General features: G+C 47.3%; 1 protein-coding gene across 1 annotated transcript in view; it reads left to right on the plus strand.

Annotated features, from left to right (window-relative positions):
• Window positions 1-20,117, plus strand: part of SLC22A23 (solute carrier family 22 member 23) — an 857,723-nt gene that overhangs the window by 223,502 nt on the left and 614,104 nt on the right. Inside the window, exon 2 of the mRNA XM_069613506.1 lies at window positions 1,141-1,244. Coding sequence (XP_069469607.1) covers window positions 1,141-1,244 — 104 coding nt within the window. The remainder of the gene's footprint in view (window positions 1-1,140; window positions 1,245-20,117) is intronic.

Here is a 20,117-nt window from a genome sequence, read left to right on the forward strand (position 1 = left end):
AATATTATTAAAACCAGCTTTACAGTTTAAAATAAAACCGTACAATTAAGACCATCAAGACATTGTAACATCCCCTAAAATTATTCCTTCAAAGGGAGTTTGAGGGCGATGGATGCAGTGACTATGGTGTATCGCAATTTACACATACCAATCTACACAACAGCTAGTTGTGTCTCTCAGGAAGACACGTGTTTAAGCGAATCTTTACACACCTCATTGTATACGTTTTGCTCCTATTCCATCGATGGCAAGTGGAACAGGTTGACCATCTATCCTCCAGAAAAATGTGCATAATTGATGGACAAAAGGAGGGGAAATGACCGAACTGATAACCTTACCTGTCAAACACTGCAGCAGGATCTCCAGGAGAGACTCTAGGGAATACCTTATGTATCTCATCCAGGTAGCACATCCTCTGGTGGGTGGCTGCATCTGGTCCCGGGAGATGGGGGGGAGCTCCTCCAAGCCCGAAATGTGTTGTCCATTGTGACTGACAAAAGTTGTTCTGCCAGCTGGCAAAAGTCGACACCAGAATGGTGGCTCCTCTCTGCAAACCTAGGCAGCAGCCAAGTAATGTCTTTTGAGGAACCGGTCTAGCCAGCATAGTCTACAGCCTCTTGGTGCTGTTATTTTAGTTGAGAACACTGGCAAAGATGCCTCATGTTTGTTGGCCGTGTGTGGAGAAATTCGCAATAAAGAGTTCACTGAAACAACGCTCTCTATTGAAACTTCAGAAGGAAGGGACGGCTGGATTCTGGTTATTCTGCAAACCTGACTGCACTCCTGTGTCATGCCGCTTGTAAAATTGCAATGGCATCTCAGGGTTCATGTTTGGTGAACTGTTTCGCAAGCAGTGATGCCGTCAACATTGCATAGTCTCTTCCTGTCTTCTATTGGGCCATGGCTGGGAATAAGGGAAAAATGATGGTTCTCTTGTGCAGTGCCATAGTCTCCTTACTATTACTATATATATAATGTCTGTATTGTAGGTTAGCAACCATCAATGTATAGGTGCATGAAGTTATCACTTAGCACTGTCGCATAGCCGGTTTATTTTTCCAATGTCTGAAGAGCTATTGTTTTCCGTGAACCTGTCCATCCTGACCATTTTCCATGTGTTTTTTTTTTCCCGTATTTTAGTGGGATCTTGTTTGCGGCAATGCCTGGAAAGTCCATATTGCCAAATTCTCCCTGCTTGTTGGGTTAATATTTGGATACTTAATAACAGGATGCATAGCCGACTGGTAAGTAATGCATGTTTAAATGTGGATGCTAATCTAAACATTTCTGCAAGTCAGCCGCACTGTTTTTCTATTTGTTGTATTTGTTAAGAATATTAAGTGCACGTTTCATTTCTTGAGCACATGACGTTACTGGCGGTGTTTGATCAATTTGTTTACCAGAAGGGTGCAGTCTCTGAAACTAGAAATCGTTTTGCAGCAGCTTCCTGTTTCTAGACATCCTTCCTTCAGTTTCAGGAGGCCGTGGAGCCTTCGGCAGGAGACCTCAACAAAGGTAGCAGGGGCCCCTCTCTCGGAAGAACAGGGCATGATAACCTGTTCAGTGGTAATTAACGACTTTGAGAGTTTGCAGCCATCTGCCTTTTGCTCACTGTACTTTTCACAGATGGGAAATATCCATTTGCATATCAGTCATTGTCCCGCCCACATGGGCAGTCCAGCACCGAAATGCTATGGCAAATCCTCTCTGAACAAGAGTACCAACAGCCAGGGGAGTTGTTAGGTCTGGAAAAGACCCGGGGCTAAGCTGATATCGGAAATGTTGGGACTGGGGGCTAGCTAGTCTTTTGGCTGTAGCTCCTGATAGTCTATCTGGGGCTACAACCAAAAGATCAGGGGTTATAGCCCCCTCAGCACCCCCCTAGCAACGCCCCTGCCAACAGCAACCCCATACACGTGTTTCAGCCTTGTTGAGCCTCATCAGTGAGGTGAAGCTGTGCCTCTCTGAGCACAGTGAGCAGGGAGTCCACGTCTGGTTGCCCCCACGTAACTTAGGGTGACCAGCCCCAAGTTCCTTCAAAGAATTCAACAAAGGTAGCAGGCTCCCCTCTCTTGGACCCCCTGCACCTTTTCTGCTAGCATTAAAATGGCAGAAGATTTGACGCCTAAGTATACCTAGCGACGCCTGTTTCACTCACATATAAATTTAGGAGGGGCAAAGAGGGGGCCAAAGACTAAAGTAGGGGGGGGGGCACAGACAAATGAGGCTTTTCCCAAATCACTTGGGCCCTTAGCTTTGCATAGCCACTGTTTACACAAGTGATTACCTTTCAGTGCAGAAGAAATAGTCCTGGCGGAGGGACGTCTTCCGTTTCTGCCTTCCGTAGGAGCTCCAGGACATCACTGTGAAGAAGCAACACCCTGCGAGGCGGATGAGTAGACTTCTCCTTTCACAGCACTCCTGACTGTCTCAGGTCTCTCAGACAACCCTGGGCAGTCGAACACATGAGTGTCTCACTCCCCATGGCACTGGGAAACCACCTGAGCTGCCCATGCAATTGAACAATGCGCCGTCCCCTAAGTGACTTAGAAACGGTAAAATGTGATGGTTTGCCGTTAGATGCATTCGATGGAAGGACTGGTCCTTCCATCGAATGCATCTAACAGCAAACCATTGAATTTTTTTCATCGAAATACCATTCCATAGAATGGTTATTTTGTTGAAAATAATTTGATGGATTCATCGAAATGTAAAGTTATGATTAGGGGTTAGATTAGGGTTTGGGTTAGATTAGGGGTTACATTAGGGTAAGGGTTACAGTTGGGGCTAGGGTTAGTTTAGGGTTAGGGTTTGGGCTAGGGTTAGATTAAGGGATACATTAGGGTTAGGGCCAGGGTTAGTTTAAGGGTTACATTAGGCTTAGGCTTGGGGCTAGGGTTATTTTAGAGTTACATTAGGGTTAGGTTTGGGGGTGGGCGTGAGAGTTGTGGGGGGCTGGAGGGAACCCCCAATATCCCCAAAAAAACTCTAACGGTACAAGGAGCTGGCCAGTGCTGAAATTTCAGCACTGGACAGCACCATGTAACGTTGTGAAGTTGCAAAAAAAAGCATGGAAATGCTACTTTTTACATGTAAAAGTGCATTTCCACTGAAACCAGTCCATGTATATTGTCGATGGACTGGTTTCGATGGAATTGCACTTTTACATGTAAAATATAGGTTGTAGATGCTTTTGCATTCGACGGTTTGTATTCAATGCTTTTGTGTGTCGATGCTATTTTTTCGACGTGATCACTATAAACCCAAGAAACCCATCAAGACCTGATCTTGCTTTGAGTTCTTCTGGGACCTAACGCAAAAAAGGTCACCTCTGATGTGACATGGCCAAATGGTCAACAGAAGATTTGGGAATATGTAAAAGTGTGGTTTGGTAGGTCAGGGACTGAGTAGTTCACCAGCTTAGGATCTTGATGAGCAATTCCTGCCTCTCCCTCCTCACCCATGGACTCATGGTTGCCTCTCTGGTGGGTAAACAGTCACTTGCAGTCTGTGAGTTTATATTATGCCACACTTCTTTCTTGGCCTCCGATACTTCTTTACTTGCCAGGATGTCCTTTTGCAACATTTTTAGTTTATCTGACAACACCGTCCCTAGTGCCTCAGGTCGCCTCGATTGGGATCTGACATCCATCTTCCAGCACTCTTGGACCTTTAGGGTACAGTAACGTTCCTACTCCTATTAGCCTCCTGGCCTGTCTCCCAAACCAGAACCAAGCTGTCTCTCTTGTGTGCGCGGTACAGCCTCCCCAAACTAACTTCCCAGCTGTCATTAATAGACTAGCAAACTGCACCGTGGCTCTCCTGTCCTAGACTGCTACACATGCACCCGCTATCTTGGAATTCATTTCCCAGTGGCTCGTGCTCCAACATATGTCCGCTGTGGCTGCTTTTACTGAGTTTTGTGCTCAGCAACCATCTCGCATCCTCCGTTGAACCCCACATGTGGCACATCTGGCGTGTGCTTTTTCATGCAAGCTCTGCTCACGAACGTGGCACTTCTTGACAACCACATTTACCTGCCTATGCTTTACGGCTTGCCGTTGGGTAGGACCCATGAATGGCTTGCCATTGGGTAGGGTCCATGAATGGCTTGCCTCTTATCCCAGACGTGTGCATGCTTTCTGCCATATTTATAACCTAGATATTTCCTGGCGGTAGGACCGGGCCTGCACACAAGGCCAGGAGTGGACTCGGGGAACATGGGGCATCCCTAATATACCTTTTCCAGGGCCTGCGTCATGGAGCAGGTGGTGTTCCCCAGTCCTAGCCTGAAACATGCGACTTCCTCACAGGTGTCTGCTCAACCTAGACCTAGTGGGGCGCACATTCGGGTGCCATACAGATCTAACAAGAGCCGTTTCTCCAAGAGTCCTTCATAGCAGAAATCCTATGCAGCATGCGTCAAGGCGCCATGGAGCCGAAGGACAATGATATAAATTAGCAGAACTTGTTTTTATATACCGTTTGAGATCACAATTCTTGCCATTTCATAGCTCCAAAATTAACAGATGCTAGTTTTGATTACCTGACAGGTCATCTATATAATGCCTCGGGAGGATGAAAGGCTCAGTCCCCTTAACTGGAAATCGAAAATTGTGAGCAGCAGTTTGAACATGCAGCACCACAAGCACTCTGCTTACTGAGCTCTTGAGTAAGCTGTTCAACCGGATGTTACAGCCCGAACTCGGGTGCTCCGGAACACGTCACCGTAGTGATGCTAGAAGTGGGCGGAGATCCTTAAGAATCGGACAGTAGCCAGCATCCGCTTTATGGACCTGGGGGAGCCATGCAAGACTTGAAACCCAGAATACTCGTGGATTTAGGGTAGATATTCCCAGATCTGGTGTCTTGCAAACAAATGCCCCTCCTGACCTCGGCTCTGGACAAATCCACAGTGCCGAAGCTGAGATAGGAATCCAGGTCATCACGACCAAGGGCGAGATGCTTCCCCACAAGATAATGCAAACATCTGATCATCATCCCTGTGAAATCTCTGATTAGGAATGTATGCTGCAGGAAATATTGGAGTATAGCTTTTTAGGTTTACAATGAGTGCATCTTTAATACTTTGCCAGCAACATTATAGGAAACGCTCCTCTCTTGGGTTACTGTACATGTGTTCATGATTAGTCGATGCTTATTTGACCTGTGCACTTTCTTCATTTGGGAACGATCAACTGAATTAAATTTTCATAGTTCACTTGAACTTCTGTTCACTTAGTGCAGCACTCCTTGCTACTGCATATGTAACGGTGACCCTAAGCGTCCCCCACACAGGGCCGGCGCTAAGCATGTGTGGCTGCACTTGGCACCGCGCCGTTGACTCCCTCTTGCAGTCTGCAGTGTGGGCCGTGTGCTCAGAGTCCCTAAGCTTGCTGCAGTCCACTCTGAGCACACAGGGGACACACGCTGCAGCCTGCATGGTGACCGGGGAAGCTTGCTGGGATATCTTTTTCAAAAGCGGCTGTTGACCCACGAGGTTTGGCTCCCTTTTTGTTTCTTCTGGGGAGGCAACTTGTCACTCTCCTTCTGCTTTGACTCTGGAGAGACAACCCTATCCCAGCTGCCCAATAGGCTCTGCAGGCCTCATAAGCACTGCTGATCACTTTCTTTCTTAAAGCGTTTAAAATGGGTGCAATTTACTATTTACTATTTCACCCCTCTGCATACACCTCTCAAACTCTAACCAAATACAACCACAACCCTAAAGCAAAAAAAGCGCACAAACTTCACTAGACTGCAACAACAAAACAAACCACACATAGCTTCGCACAACAGCACATGACAGCTACCGACCGGAAAGCACCCCCAAGCTCAGCGAACAGAGTTATGATATGATATGGCATTTATAAGTTAAACGAACTGAGGCTGCCAACAGAACATCACTGCTCTCTTGCACTTATCCCGCTCGTTCCCACTAACTCACCCCCACCCCCTTTCATTTCCAGATCAGCCAGAGCGCCAGAGGACCACTCCGGTGGTGATACTGCGCGGCACAAATATCCTTTAACATTAACATATTGATGGCCTATTTAAGAAACAATTGTTGTGTTAAGAACTGCAAAGGGGCATTTGCATTTTGAAAGCACATTCAAAGCAGCAGTTAGCTGTCTAAAATCTATGCCTTCCTCCAGCACAATTAAACATATTGCACAAAACCGTTTTAGCTATTTGCCTTATTTCCACATGTTTATATTTCCGAAGCCAAAAGTGTTTAAGTAGAATGTAACCTTTTCCTCACATTATATATGAAGCATGAAACTGAGCCATGAATATTTACCAATGATGTGACAAGAGAGGTTGTCATCCTAGAGGGGATATTTTCTCTGGTTCTGGCACTGTACTGATTTTCAGGGCACAAGCTGATGCATGTGGGTCGATAGCGTCCGCCCAGTTTTTTCGACCGTTAGACGCAACCCCATTTCTGTGTTTGAGGCCAGCATTAAACAAAATGTGCTTGTTCAAGTGTTCAGCTACTAAGATTTCACACCAGGTTGTCATGTTTCCAATGCAAACACTTACCCACAAGAACACATAAGTGCTATTAAAGTTCTCGTCTAATATTTGGATTTAGTTTTCTTTGAAACATTTCATTATAAAATGTTGGGCTTAAAAGGTGTGCACCTTTTATACTTTGCTAGTGTAGTTACTGGAAATCCTCCTCCCGGATTAGCATGTTTCCGCTGATGCCTACATACATAATGGTCATTATCTTGTGATGTGACTTGCTGTGATGTTATCACATGCAAATTAAGGAGACTGCACTTAATTCTGTCTGTGTGTGTGTGTGTCTGTGTCTGTGTCTGTGTCACACAAAGGGGATTCTGAGACGAGGCTAATTTATTTGTTTGAGCACCATGTCCATTCCACTCAGAAGATTTCAAAGAGGAATAGGTTTAGGTTAAAGGGCAATTGCTCTACTTTCTTGCTCTTTATACAGAGGATCCATATCAAAATTAAAATGAGTTCTCTGCATGGGCCCCGCCCACTTCTCTCGGGCTTGGGGCAGGTCTTAAGCAGTCGTTACAAATTCTGTTCCTGGAACCACTATACATTTCAGCAACACATACAAAAGCTACTTGGTGCCCCCATTGCAGTTTTGTCGTTTTCAGTACCGTGCCTGTCAATTGTTGGGTGCTCAAACATTTGACAAATGTTTATCCTGCTGCTAAAATCAATTTAGGACTACATTGTGGATGATTTGTCCAAACTAGGATTCCGATACCCTTATTCACCCAAGGTGACGCCACCTCAGTGATATGTATTTTGGACCACTCAGCCAGTGGCACTTGCCATTTTGTGTGCCTGAAATTTCCTTGCCACAATGACTGACAGCAATCTAGACTTGAAACTCTTTACCATTGAGGTGAATGCATTGACCTATTTGTTTGCCAAACTCTATTCCACCACTTTGAAACACCTTTAAAGAACATCCTTGGGACCCTTTGTAGTAGTGCTCCCAGGCACGATTCCCCTTTGCCTGCTCTGTCGTTATACTGAAGACAGTTTCAATGGCTCGAAAGTCAGCCTTCCAGTGCCATTGGAAGGCTTCTGTTTTCCTGCTGCAAGACCTAAAAGTCAGTTGACCAAGCTCCTCGAAGCTCTAGAAGTAGATCCTGAGCAGCTGCGGTTCCCAATCCCCCATAGAATATAAGGGAAGAATGTATCTCTTGGGAACACCTCCAAAAGAGCTCCTCGAATATGAAAGGTGTATTGCCTTGAAGTACTGTGCTAGAATTCATCCTGAGGTAGTCATTGGCACCAACTGGGTTAATGCAAGACCAGTGTGGCCACTGGACTTTGCTATTTAACAGCGAGTCAGAAGGTCTTTTGAATTTTTGGGCACCTCGCTTTTCGTACCAAGTCCTATGGATACAATGGGCCTCATTACAAGCTTGATGGTCCGGATACAATGGTACCGGTAAGCTTGCCGGTACCATTGTATCCGGACCGGCAAACTCAGAGTTGTGCTCGAGGGTGCCTTTCATTCCACCAGGTCTGTCCCGTCGGAATGAAAGGCACCCGCGAGCACAGCATGTCGATGCACCGGCAGCGTTATAAACGGTGCCGGCGCATCCAACCCCCCCATTCCCATTGAGCCCTTTGGGGCTCAAATGGAATGGGGAAGAAATGGGCAATTACCCAGTCATTACGCCCTGCCGGACCCGGTATTTGCCCATTCCTGGGCACCGGAAAAAAAATGAATCCCGGTGGCAGCCATGCCTGTATTATAGGCACGGTTACCGCCAGCCTCATAATGAGGTCCATGTCTGTAAAACATATATTCACCACAAAAGATCAATTGGTCAGAATTGATCAAGCTGCATAGCACCATCCTTGTACTCCATGTGCCTGCTGCTGCTCTATTCTTTCATCCTCTCAAGGGCTCCACACAGTAGTGTCTGGGTTGCAGAGCAGGCCTATGATTTTGGGCACGACAAAAAATTCCTGCACACCTGTAGGTATCACAGTTCAATTTACTGGGTGGTGTGAGAAACCAAAGGTGTCTCCCTGTCTAGTTCTCAGGGATCTCTCATCCCGGTGGCCAGGACACAGCCATCGCTTTTGGATCAGTTCCTGGGGGTGGACCAGAGGGAGGATCACCTGGATGGGTGGTCTTTGTGGTGTGGGAGTGGGACACTGATGGGTGAGACACAGTATCCCCCTTCTTTAAACACCTTTTCCCCATCCTACCATGTAGGATATTCCAAAACACTGCACCCCCCCCCCTTTTCCGAAAAGCAAACTTTCGCACAACATGAAAGACAACGGACTAACAGCTGAGCCATTTAGCTGGCATGTCCCAATTCAAGGACCAGGCAAAGTCAGGCAATTGATCAGAATCACACACACCTAACTGCCCTTTCCCTTCCCCACAGGGATAAAAGGTGGAACACGAAATCACAGGATGAGCAAGGCAGACTGCACAATGTGAGTGCTAACTCAGCACGGCAGTTCAAGAGAAGGAGAAAGATTGCATGGGTCGAGAGGATACCAAGGAGAGAAGTGACCTTGCCCTTATCGACATAGACCCGTGAAGCCTCAAGACCAGGAATCCTAAGGCTGCGGACAATAGCCAGCGTGTGTTGCAGCAGATGTCCACAGTACCAGGGCACCTCCTCCGCTGACAGCCGATGAGAGAAGCATGGCCCAATGGTACCAGCCTTGACTCAACAGACAAAGCAAAGCAGTTCATCACAGCCGGGTGAGTTGAGGGGAGAGCCAATAAAGAAAACTAACTGTGTTGAACGAAAGTAGCAAGCGGCTAATTGAACTTTGAATAAATAAAGGACTGTTGATATAAGAAAAGGGAAAGCCAGCATAACAGAATTAAACACCAAGTGGTTGTTCACTTGAGAAACGCTAGGCAATTACCCTGCTCTTGAACTACAGTAAACAGAAGGCCTTAGAAAAAGGCGAAAGGAGGTCAAAGTGGTCATACAGGGGTCTGGTCAAATGCCCCGTAAAGTCAAAAGTTTTTGACTGGCAGATGATTGGGAAACAAGAGGGCAATGAATCCTGCATGGTATGAAAATTACACAAACTGTTTAAGGTTGGCAAGAGTGAGCCCGGCGGAGGGATGCTAACAAGAGGGGACAAAGTCTCATGAACATTGTGTTGACAGGAGAGAACCCGGCGGAGGGATGTCCACAGTGAACTGTTTTGCAAAAGTTGACCAGAGTGAACCCGGCAGAGGGAAGCAACAATAAGGGACATGGCCTAAAAGAACAGTTTAAAGAGACATTTAATTTTCTTGGATACAAAAGTATTGTAAAGCCAGGGGAAGTAGATAGTCACCCTTGGCATTGGGATCCGAGCCTGGCAGAGGGAGAACCCGAAAGAAGAACAAATTGTTAACCCGAAGGAGGGACCTGGAAATTGAAAAGGGGTCGGAACCCAAGAGCGGGAGATCCAGCGGTGGAAAATCACCACGCAAAGTTCGTAGCGAAAGGAACTGTTTGATTGAGTAGTCTAATACAACTTATGAGAGGTCTGTGCCCGGAAGAGGGGGACCCAAGGGTGAGACCGCCACCCAAAGCCATTCGAGGAACAGAACTTTGTGTTTGTTGAAACTATCAGGCCCTCGAATGCCAGAGACGTTTTAATGAAAAGAGACTTTAACCATCGAAGAACCTGATGGCAGTCGTAACAGTCGACTCGTGCTGGGAAAGCTTGAGTGTATGCTGTGCTCAGGAGACCCAGCAAAAACAAAGAGGTGATGGCTGGAAGGTTTAGAATTCATCTTAACCACTGGCGTTGCTCTGGGCAACCCTCCAGACCATCGTTCTTCGCCTGCCAAGCCATTATGATATGATATGGTATTTGTAACGCGCCTATACACAAGTGTTTCAAGGCGCGACGAGGCAGGGAGGGGGGTACAAGGGGAGACAGAAAACGATCCTACTAGGCCAGGTGTCATTCAGATCGCGCAAGTGCAGGGGTAGGGGAGGGGAAAAGTGCAAGGGGAAGGGGAGGGGGGAAGTGCAGTACAAGGTAAGAGGCATACGTAATAAATAAATAAATAAATAGGGCCAGCTGGTGGCAAGTGTGAGGTAAGTGCAGAACAAGTGCTGGGGGAGGGGGGCTGTAGGGATACAGAGACAGACCCGCAGTGCAAAGGGGTTCCAGGGCATCAGTGCAAGTGGAGAGTGGCAGGGCCCAGGACCGAGGCCGTTTAGAGTGGTCCAATTGCAGGATCAGTGCAGCTTCAGTGAAAATTAATTAGCCGCTCAGCAGGGGAGAGGGAGAGGGAAAGCAGAAGCAAAGAGGAAGGTTTTGAGGTGCTTCCGGAACCGGAGATGGTTCTCCTCAAGTTTCAGGGAGCAGGAAGGCTGTTCCAGAGGGAGGCCCCTGCCGCGGAGAGAGATCTACCCCCAGCTCGTTGCTTCGAGAAGCGGCTAACCCTGAGGGAGTTGGAGGTGGATGAGCGAAGGGCTCGGGAAGGAAGATATTTGGGAAGAGAGAGTTGAAGGTATTTAGGACCCAGGCCCCAGAAGGCCTTGTGGACAATGCAGAGGGTTTTGAACTTTATCCTCGCAGCCACTGGGAGCCAGTGTAGAGATTTCAGTCCTGGAGAGATACGGTCCCTGGGCTTGAGGCCAAGGACAAGTCTCGCAGTTCTGTTCTGGATGAGTTGCAGAGGGCGGAGAGTGGAGGCAGGCAGATTAAGATAGAGGCTGTTACAGTAGTCCAGCTTCGAGAGAACCAGGGCTCGGGAGACAGTGAGCTTCTGGGGGAAGGAGAGGAAGGGAAGAATACCTCTGAGGAGGTGCAGCTGGTAGTGTGACCTCTTGGCGACGTCAGAAATATGAGAAGAGAAGGAGAGTGTGGAGTCGAAGATGACCCCAAGGTTTTTTGCCTTGCAGGGAGGGGGCCAAGGGAGGCAGGCCAGAGAGCTACAGGGAAGGAGGGAGTGGGAGTACCGATGAGTAGAATCTCAGTCTTACTGACATTAAGGCAGAGGTCATTGGCGGCACACCATTCTTGGATAGCAGACAGACAGTCAGAGATGAGGGAAGGAGAGGGGGAGGCTGAGGGTAGCCTGAAAATGAGCTGGGTATCGTCCGCATAGCACTGGAAATTAGGGCAGAGAGCGGCGATGCGGTGGGCAAGGAGTGCCAGATACTGGTTGAACAGCCAGGGAGAGAGATTAGATCCCTGGGGGACACCACAGGTGGAGAAAAAGATGTCGGAGAGGAAGGACCCCAGTTGGACCTCGGAGGGTCGATTTGAAAGGAAAGAGGTCAACCACGCCAGAGCCTGACCAGTGATACCCAGGTTTTCCCGGAGACGGTTGAGCAGGATGGCATGGTTGACAGTGTCAAAGGCAGAGGAGAGATCGAGCAGAATGAGAACACACGGAGTGTTGGAATCAAGATTCAAGAGCAGGTCTTCACGGATGTTCAGGAGAGCAGTTTCCGTGCTTCTGGCAGCTCTGAAGCCAGATTGATGGTCATGAAGACTACCAACAGATTCAGCATGGAGGTTAAGCTGGGAGATGGCCAGTTTCTCCAGGAGCTTGCCCAGGAAGGGAGTGATGGAGATAGGGCGATAGTTAGCCGGGCAGGAGGGGTCGGAAGAGGGTTTCTTGAGAAGAGGGTGCACAAGGGAGTGCTTGAGGGGGGAAGGGAAGACTCCAGAGGCGAAGGAGTGGTTGCAAAAGTCAGCCAGGGCAGGAGCCAGGGAGTCAATGTGGTCCTTGATAGTTTTGGAGGAACAGGGGTGAACCTGTTTAGACGAGACTTTCATAGATCGGACTTGTCTGGAAACCTCGTCAGCAGAGAAAGGTGGAAAGGCAGAGAAAGAGGGAGGAGGGGTGACCGCAGAAGGGCCAGAGGAAGGGCCGGGTAGGGAGGGAGGGAGGTGAAAGGAGGAGAGCGAGGACAGGATGTCCTGAGTTTTAGAGATGAAGTGAGAGGCCAGTGCAGTGCAGAGGGCCTGGGAGGGGACAGGAGAGGTAGAGACTGCAACAGGGTTGGCCAGCAAAGGGAAAGGGGAAAGTCCATGCTCAGGAGACCCATCATGTCCTGTGCTAAAAACGTGGGGAAGGGAGACCCCTGGCAATCACAAAGGGAAAGGGGAAAGTCCATGCTCAGGAGACCCACCATGTCCTGTGCTAAAAACGTGGGGAAGGGAGACCCCTGGCAATCACATCCTGACTTATTATTTGTGAACACTTCTTTCTTTATTGAAAACCCTATCCCACACTCTTTCTGTATTAGTTGTAAGGATTTGGCAATCGTTACTTTTTTAGTATAAGCCTTTTTACTTTGACAAGATGCCACGAGGCCAACCATATATTTCATTTGATGGTCGATGCTTGCTCCCATCTTAGATATAGGTTTAGGTTAGGCGTGTTTCCACCCTACATTTACAGTTTATTAAACACCCCTGAACTGTGATCACCAGTGTCTGTTTTTACTGTTGCCATGAGTTCCTTACAATGGATCCAGTAGACGTTTTTTACGTTTTGGCATCTGCAGGTGGCATTACCCACCTGGTGCTTTTTGTTCACTTTCATCTAGCTTCGACCGGGAGTTGTACCTATGGTCATCTGAGGCTGTGCTCCCCAACCTATCATCTGCAAGAAAGCAGAAGCATTTCTGACTCTTCCTATGCTCACATAGGGATACCATTGCAACACACTCTCTCCATCTCCATAGACTTTCCAATGTATGTTTCCCAGTTTTCACCCAAACTTCTTTTAATACATTGGTTCTGGGTAATCTGGCAAAACAGTATCAAGCATCTCCTAATTTATAAAGGAACAAGAAGCTCTTTGAGAAACCTTTCCTTATTCTCACACTGTTTGCTGAGCTACCATGCTCCAAACTCCAACTCATTCTTTAGTAGATAATACATGGGCCAAGGCTGCCACCAATGCCTTGGTAGGAATTTAAAATGATTTAAAATATTGTTGCTGGATTTGAAGATTAAGTCCAACATTCTTTTCAGCGCATATTGATAGTTTTTAAAAGACATGCTTTTATCCCAAAGAAACTTAGAGAAAAGATGCTCATGCCCAGGTGTGGCCAAGCTGAAAAGCAGCGGTCCTCTGGCAGCATCGAACACTCCAGGCAAACCCTAACCCTCCCTCTATAACGCAACCAAGAATGTCTGAGCCACGAGTGCCTTGGCGGTTGCGTCTCCACAAAATGCATGGCTGTTAAAGGGTGATTGCTCCAGGCCGGAAGAACCGGGGGCATCGGGCAGGGCTTTGGAAGACTCAGGAAGGAGAAGACTTAGTTTAGAGGCGAAGCAATTGTTGGTTTTGTTGTGCGGCTGCTGAAGTAAGGGTAAGGAAAACGGGATGGGTCATGGTATCCCTTATCACACTGCCCACAAGGTCCCTGGTCCCTCCTAATCCTTCCTTGGATGTATTGTACCTGAAATGCTGACAATTCAGCAAGAACTGGAAGAGCCTAGAGCGTAGACACAAAGGGCCACACATTAACAATAACGTTTTGCAAAGGCCCCAAACCTGTTGCCTGCTTTCTTTGAGGTTGGCCTCCAGCACACTAGGGAAGTGTGTGTGTGTGTGCGCATGCACAGGATAAGCATGTGCTCTACCTGGATGTGTCATGGGGCACCAGGATGCATCCCGTCTGAGCTGCCATAAATTGCCCATTCGACAGATGACATTCTGCCAGTCTACATGGACCGGAAACTCCTAAGGAATGATGGCTTTTCAGTCCTGGGATGTCATAGTCTCATAACATGAAGGTCTAGAACCACATGGTCTGCAACAGTTGGTAAGTGCCAGCATGGAGGAAGATTTTAGTTGGATGGATCTTAAGAGGACTTCACATTTCCAAGCTGGAACTCTGGGAAAGACCCTGAAAATATGTCTCCACAAAAGATATGTGCCTGGTTTTGAAGGATGAGAATAATTACATGTTCAGATTTCTATAGGGGCATGCACTGCTGAAGATGGAAACCAATACTGGGGCTGTAACCGTTGCAGTCCGTGAGGTATTCTGACAATGTTTTTGCAAATGAGAATCCAGTATGTGTGCCATACCTACTATATTGTGTGTTTGTCAATTATAATGGGTGGGACATCTTGGGATTGTCTCGGGAGGATAGCGCAGCACCAACGTGCTCACCTTGGAAGCAAGACAACACGGAACAACACAGGTTCAATCCCCGGGTCCACGCTTAGAAACCTCTTGGTATTACACTCGTTATAAATAACCTATCATAAAATCCTAAATCATTATAAATTATCTTTGGCCTTGTGTAGGCAGTGATGGAATTAAGAGGGATATATCACAAACAGGATGATGGATATGGAAGTGGGTTGGTCCACTAATACTGTAATAAAATGTAGGGGGTCGAAAAGGGACTTGAGAAACAAGGATTTAGTTTGGTCTTATACACTGTGGTGGGTCAGAAGGAGTCGAAGTCTTTGAGGACGTCTAGATGACTTTTATTCAAATTATAAGAAAACAGCTTTTCATTCCCTATCTACAGGAACTAAAGGTGCTTATCTGTTGTCAGGAAGTGGCAAAGAAAGAAAAGTTATCAATCCACATCTAATTCTACCTGACGCTACCACCAAGATGGGCTTGATTACCTTGGTGTGCCAATATAGTCTCTTTGAATCAATGTCTCTATTTCTGGTTTAAATTTTGTCTAGCACAATCCTCTGTAGTAGTCACTCTTTACACCTTGAATTAACTCTTGCAGCTCTTCTATTGTACTCTCTAAGTATCTATGACAACTTTCCTCATGATACTTTCTCACATTCTTGGCTTCTCATAATCTATTGATCCAGTGTTTCTCAGTTTGGCTGTGGTTTCTTCCCACTTGGTATTTCTCCACTCCTGGGCTCTCTTTGCAACTATCTTGTTTACCTGATAGTCTTGTCTGTCCTTCTTTATTGCAAGATTGTATGCCACAGTTTCTCCCCTGCTCATCTTGGTGCTCATGTAGTCATTTTCCTCCATCAGGTCTTTGTTCAGCATCTTCATAGGCCTGCAACAGAGTTATCTACTCGTTTACAGCTTTACAATTCCATTTACAAAAGTTTATATTAAGTAACTCTTCATGAGTACTGGCACAGGTTTCCCTTCCCGTAGTTGGCTGCCCCGGCAGCCGCTTGCTTCTCCTGTTCTCCCCATTATCTCTCTGTATGTCAGGGAACGTTGCAGGCTATGGCTTTCGCTTGGGTGATCCTCTTCGATATTGTTATCGGCTTCCCTTGTTTGGTATACAGAGGGTGATGTTGGTAAGCGGTTTGCCTTCCCAGTTGCCTTCTCGTTCTTCGCTTTCGTGGGTCTCACGTTTTCAGCTTCCCTTATGGCCTATACAGGGATTAATGTTAGGAAGCGGTTTGTGCTTATACTTGCCTTCTCTGATGGTCTGTGCGTGTTTCGTCAGGAGTCTTCCCCACCATGATATGGATGTGGTCTCTCCTCCACTTGACACAGTACTCCACTTTCCTGTTTCGCAACGGCTCTTCCGTTTTTCAGTACTCCAGCCTCCAGGGTCTAACTCTGGCCTTCTGTAGCTCTTCCAAAGTCCAAGGCTCTGCGGCTCATCTCGGGTCCGCCTCTCCAAGGCGTGCCCACATCAGGGGGCTTCCCCGGCATATGATACTCTCTGCTTCTCTCTGCTCCTCCACTCATCCCAATTAAGTGTGCACTTCTCTTAAAGGGACATTCTCATTTCCTTCTCTGGGCTGGTTGGTTCCAGCATTACCTTCAGCCAAATATGCAGATGTTACATTTGTCTGTGTAGCAGATAGTCCCATATATGCTACTATGCTGTGTGTTTTAGAAAGTTCCTCAAAGGTACGGGAGTCCTTGTCCCCTAAGCGGGAGTATCTCCCAGTGAGGTCCCACTTGCCCAGACCCTATGGAGGATCTTGCGGAGCGGGCACACCTCCATAACCTCAAAGGCAGTCTCCACCTTCACCACAACACTTGCAGTTGTATGTAGTCTACAGTGTAAATGGGCTCCGCCTTTTAATTTTTGTCTGCATTTGTTTTTTTGTCTTCCGTGGCTTTGTTATTGCTGCTGTGCTTTTTTTGTAGGTCCCTCAACTCGTGGACTGCTTCCATGGCTGCAAGTACTGTTTGGTTGAGATGCATAATGGTAACATAATGGAGTACAAACCATAGTTGAAAACACTGGGCATTGCCATGGGGCAATGTTTGGTGGCGTGATACGGCTATTCGTGTAATTTCCTTAAGGAAGACCACTTGAATTGGTTTGCACTGTTGAAGCAAACTTATTTTTCAATGTCTGGACTTGTTTGGTTTGAAGGTGAAAGGAGGTGGACTGGTTTACATGGCTACCCAAAAAGCAGAAGAGGCTCATCCAAAATTAGACAGTTAGCACTGATCCTCTTTCCATAGCCATGTAGTTTATAGATGTTTGGTGTGAAGATGGTTGCTAGCGTCTCGGCTGTAGGCATGCCAACTAAGTGACTCGTCTTTAACAATTTCCACTTGACCCAGCAAGCTGTAGAATAAGGAGGAGATAGAAGTATCAAAGTCTGGCCAAAGGGCCTACCATACACTAGTAGGAGCAGGAACGTGTTGTCCAGAGGGACATTGTTTATTTTATGTTGCACCCCGACCACCCAACGTGCAACTGAGATTGTCTTTGGGCCATAACTAACACATTGCGGAACGACGGGATTCGACCCGCTTATTTACCAAATTGGCTAACCAGCCGGCCAGTAGACTGGACACCGCCCGAACACCCAAGGATCAGATGCCCTTATAAGGACCACCCTCCATTGCCCTCCGCCTTGATAAAGACTAAGGTTGAAACACGTGTTAGCTTGTTTTCTCACATGCAACTCGCACCAATGCTAGGCCAATTGGATACTTATCAAGTAATAAAATCTACATGTGAACACCAACCAAGAATTGCTAACTTCTTTCAAACCGATAAACAAGAAACTCAAGGTAAAAACCTCTCTGCAGCACCACTAACAAACTAGGTTTGCATCTTCACCCATATAAGTGTATTAAGTCTAGTTTTTCTTTTTCAAATTGGGTTCCCTGCTTCAAAGGGATGCAACTCGGAGTCCTACATGATGTGGGTGGGTGATGGATATAAAAAGCTGGTCTTACCACCGAAGAAAACCACCCTTGCTGAACCGCAAATCGGTATGCTTTTGAAGAATGGTCACGGGATCACTGGGTGCGAGGGAGTTTTTCCACGGCTCTTCCCAGGTAAACTGCCCATAGCCAAAATTCAGTCGAGTAAATCGGTAACTGCTCAGATTTGCAGTTGACTTTCGAGGAGAGCCATGATTGTGTATCTGCCTTGCCATGTGTAAAGCCAGTAACATAGGTAATTCTGTTGCAGAAGCTGGCAAAGAGCATCCAGTGTGCATGTCGTGGACTCAAACAGCGTGCGGATCAGAGGAACCCCGCCAATGCAAACCGTCCCGCGTTGGAGCGAGCAGCTAATCATGTGAATAGGGTGCTGATGCAAAGCATCGGCCTCAATTGTTTTTTAAATGTGCATTTAATAACAAAAGGGCGCCGGCAGCGCCTTCTCCCACTACGCCAGCTTGAAAGACTCCCGCTGAGCTGGCATGGTGGGAGGCTAATGGCACCCAGCCCGTCCCATCCTACCCTAAGGCCGGCCCTGCACGAAAGTCTTTGTGGCCACTGGTAGACCGACCTAGGCCCTCGAGCACCAGCAATCCACACCCTATCCCCACCCTCTCTTCCCCCAAGGGTTCCACTATGGGTGAGATGGGTTACCTTTAGTATAGTACATGAGCATCGAGGGGCAACGCCAGCTTCTAGACTAGAGGCTAAAAAGTATTACAACACATGCACAGCCTTTGAATAGTCGCATTTTGACTGAGGGTACCAAATGTGTTTTTTTTTTTTTTTTTTTTTTTTAACCTAAGAGAAAACGCTGCCACACTTCCTAACGAGACAAGAATGGATTGGGGCCCCGATTTATCCGTTAATATCACGTGGAGTATTGCTTGCCAAAAACGGAACACTAGCAATCTCCGTCTGCATGGCTAAACACTAAGCTTTGTATGCCATCCAGGTGTTAGTTGACATTTTTTCTGTGTTGTATGCGCGCGCGTTTGTTAAGTACTATTGCAACCACGTTTTTTCTGTAGGCGTCCGATTTCTATTTTTGACGAGCGAAGAGCAATAGAAAATGGCTGTTTCTAAACGTCCCTGCGGCGCAAGCGCAGTCCGCCTCACAGACCAGGTCTAACGGGCTGCTAGGCCGCTCCTGTGGCATCCTGCTGCAGCTGCACGTGCTCACGCCTTAATGGAAAGATCGCGGTTAAGGGAGCATCCAAGCACTGCAGGGCTTCAGACAATGCGCCAAAAGGACATCTGTTCAATACATCGTCTCCGGAAATGTCACCTACATGACACAAGGAAAATCTCTTATGGAAACTTTGCAGGATGCAGGATTTCCGGGATGTTGCAGCTGGCGCTGGGAAATGGAAGCGGTGTTAATGAGTTGGCTGTATGCACGGATAGCGGCACGAGTTTTTCCAGAGGGATGTCGGAAGTGTCGAGGCAGCCCTTTTTCAATGTACTGTTTGGCCATAAAATTCAATATAGAAAACTAGTAGGTATTGCCAGAATCCCTGTTAGCACCTTTGGCTCAGTTCCTGTGACTGGCGTGTCTGTGTGTACTATTTAATGCAGCACGCACAGACCTTCGTGTCTTGGGAGCAGTGCGTGTTGCACAGAGGATTTGTGTTGGAGAGGCAGCATCTCACACAAGAGATGGCAGGCAAAGTTCATTGAGCAACGTGGCGTACTTGCCTACGTGTAACGCCAATTACATCAGGTTGTGATTAAGAGGTTGGCAATATGTAATTGGCCACTAGCAATATGCACGGTAAATGTACATTTTTATTGAAACCCCCTCAGGACAAAGCTACAGTGTTGTGTGTCGCAGGAGGGACCACGCATCCAAACCTTTAAGAAACGAGGATCGGATCCTCTGCTGCAAAGCCCTCGCAGGACAAGGCTGTAGTGTTATGCGATGCAGGTGTTTGGTTACTAAGGGGTCGGAACATGAAAGTGTGAGTATGCAGCGCAGCCATCGATCAACAGAGACCGCAAGGTAAGACCGGTGCGGGAGGGAGACGCAGCCATTACTGCGTCCTATTAAACTGCCCTACCTCGTGCTTACTTCCATTTCAATGCAAATCTCACCCTGCACTGTCTCTATGCATCAATTAGACTGTCCCGGGTAGCCGTACTTTGTTTACAGTGTCTTAGCAACTGTTTCTCTGCATTGCTTTTGCATCTTCCACATTTCTTCCTGTCTAGGTGATTGTTTTGGCCTCCATCACCGTTTCTCTGCATTCCCCTGCTTGTTCTGCATTTTTCCCATCTAGGTGAACCTATTGGCCCCCATCACTGTTCTTTGCATTTCTCCTGCATTCTCTGCATCTCCCCTGTGGGCGCAAGTGTTCCTGGGCGTGCTTGCACAAGGCTTGCTGTGTCCGCTAGGCCTTTCTCTTCTTCTCCAAGTTCCCTCTTATGCTGTGATCATTACTGTTGCCCTAAAGGCCTTTTCTCCTCTCTAGGTTGAGCTGAGCCTAGTCGGCTCCCACTGCTTTCTCCACTCACTGCCTT

The sequence above is a fragment of the Ambystoma mexicanum genome, chromosome 5p (assembly GCF_040938575.1).
Source record: "Ambystoma mexicanum isolate Mex_15411 chromosome 5p, UKY_AmexF1_1, whole genome shotgun sequence".
Taxonomy (NCBI): Eukaryota; Metazoa; Chordata; class Amphibia; order Caudata; family Ambystomatidae; genus Ambystoma; species Ambystoma mexicanum.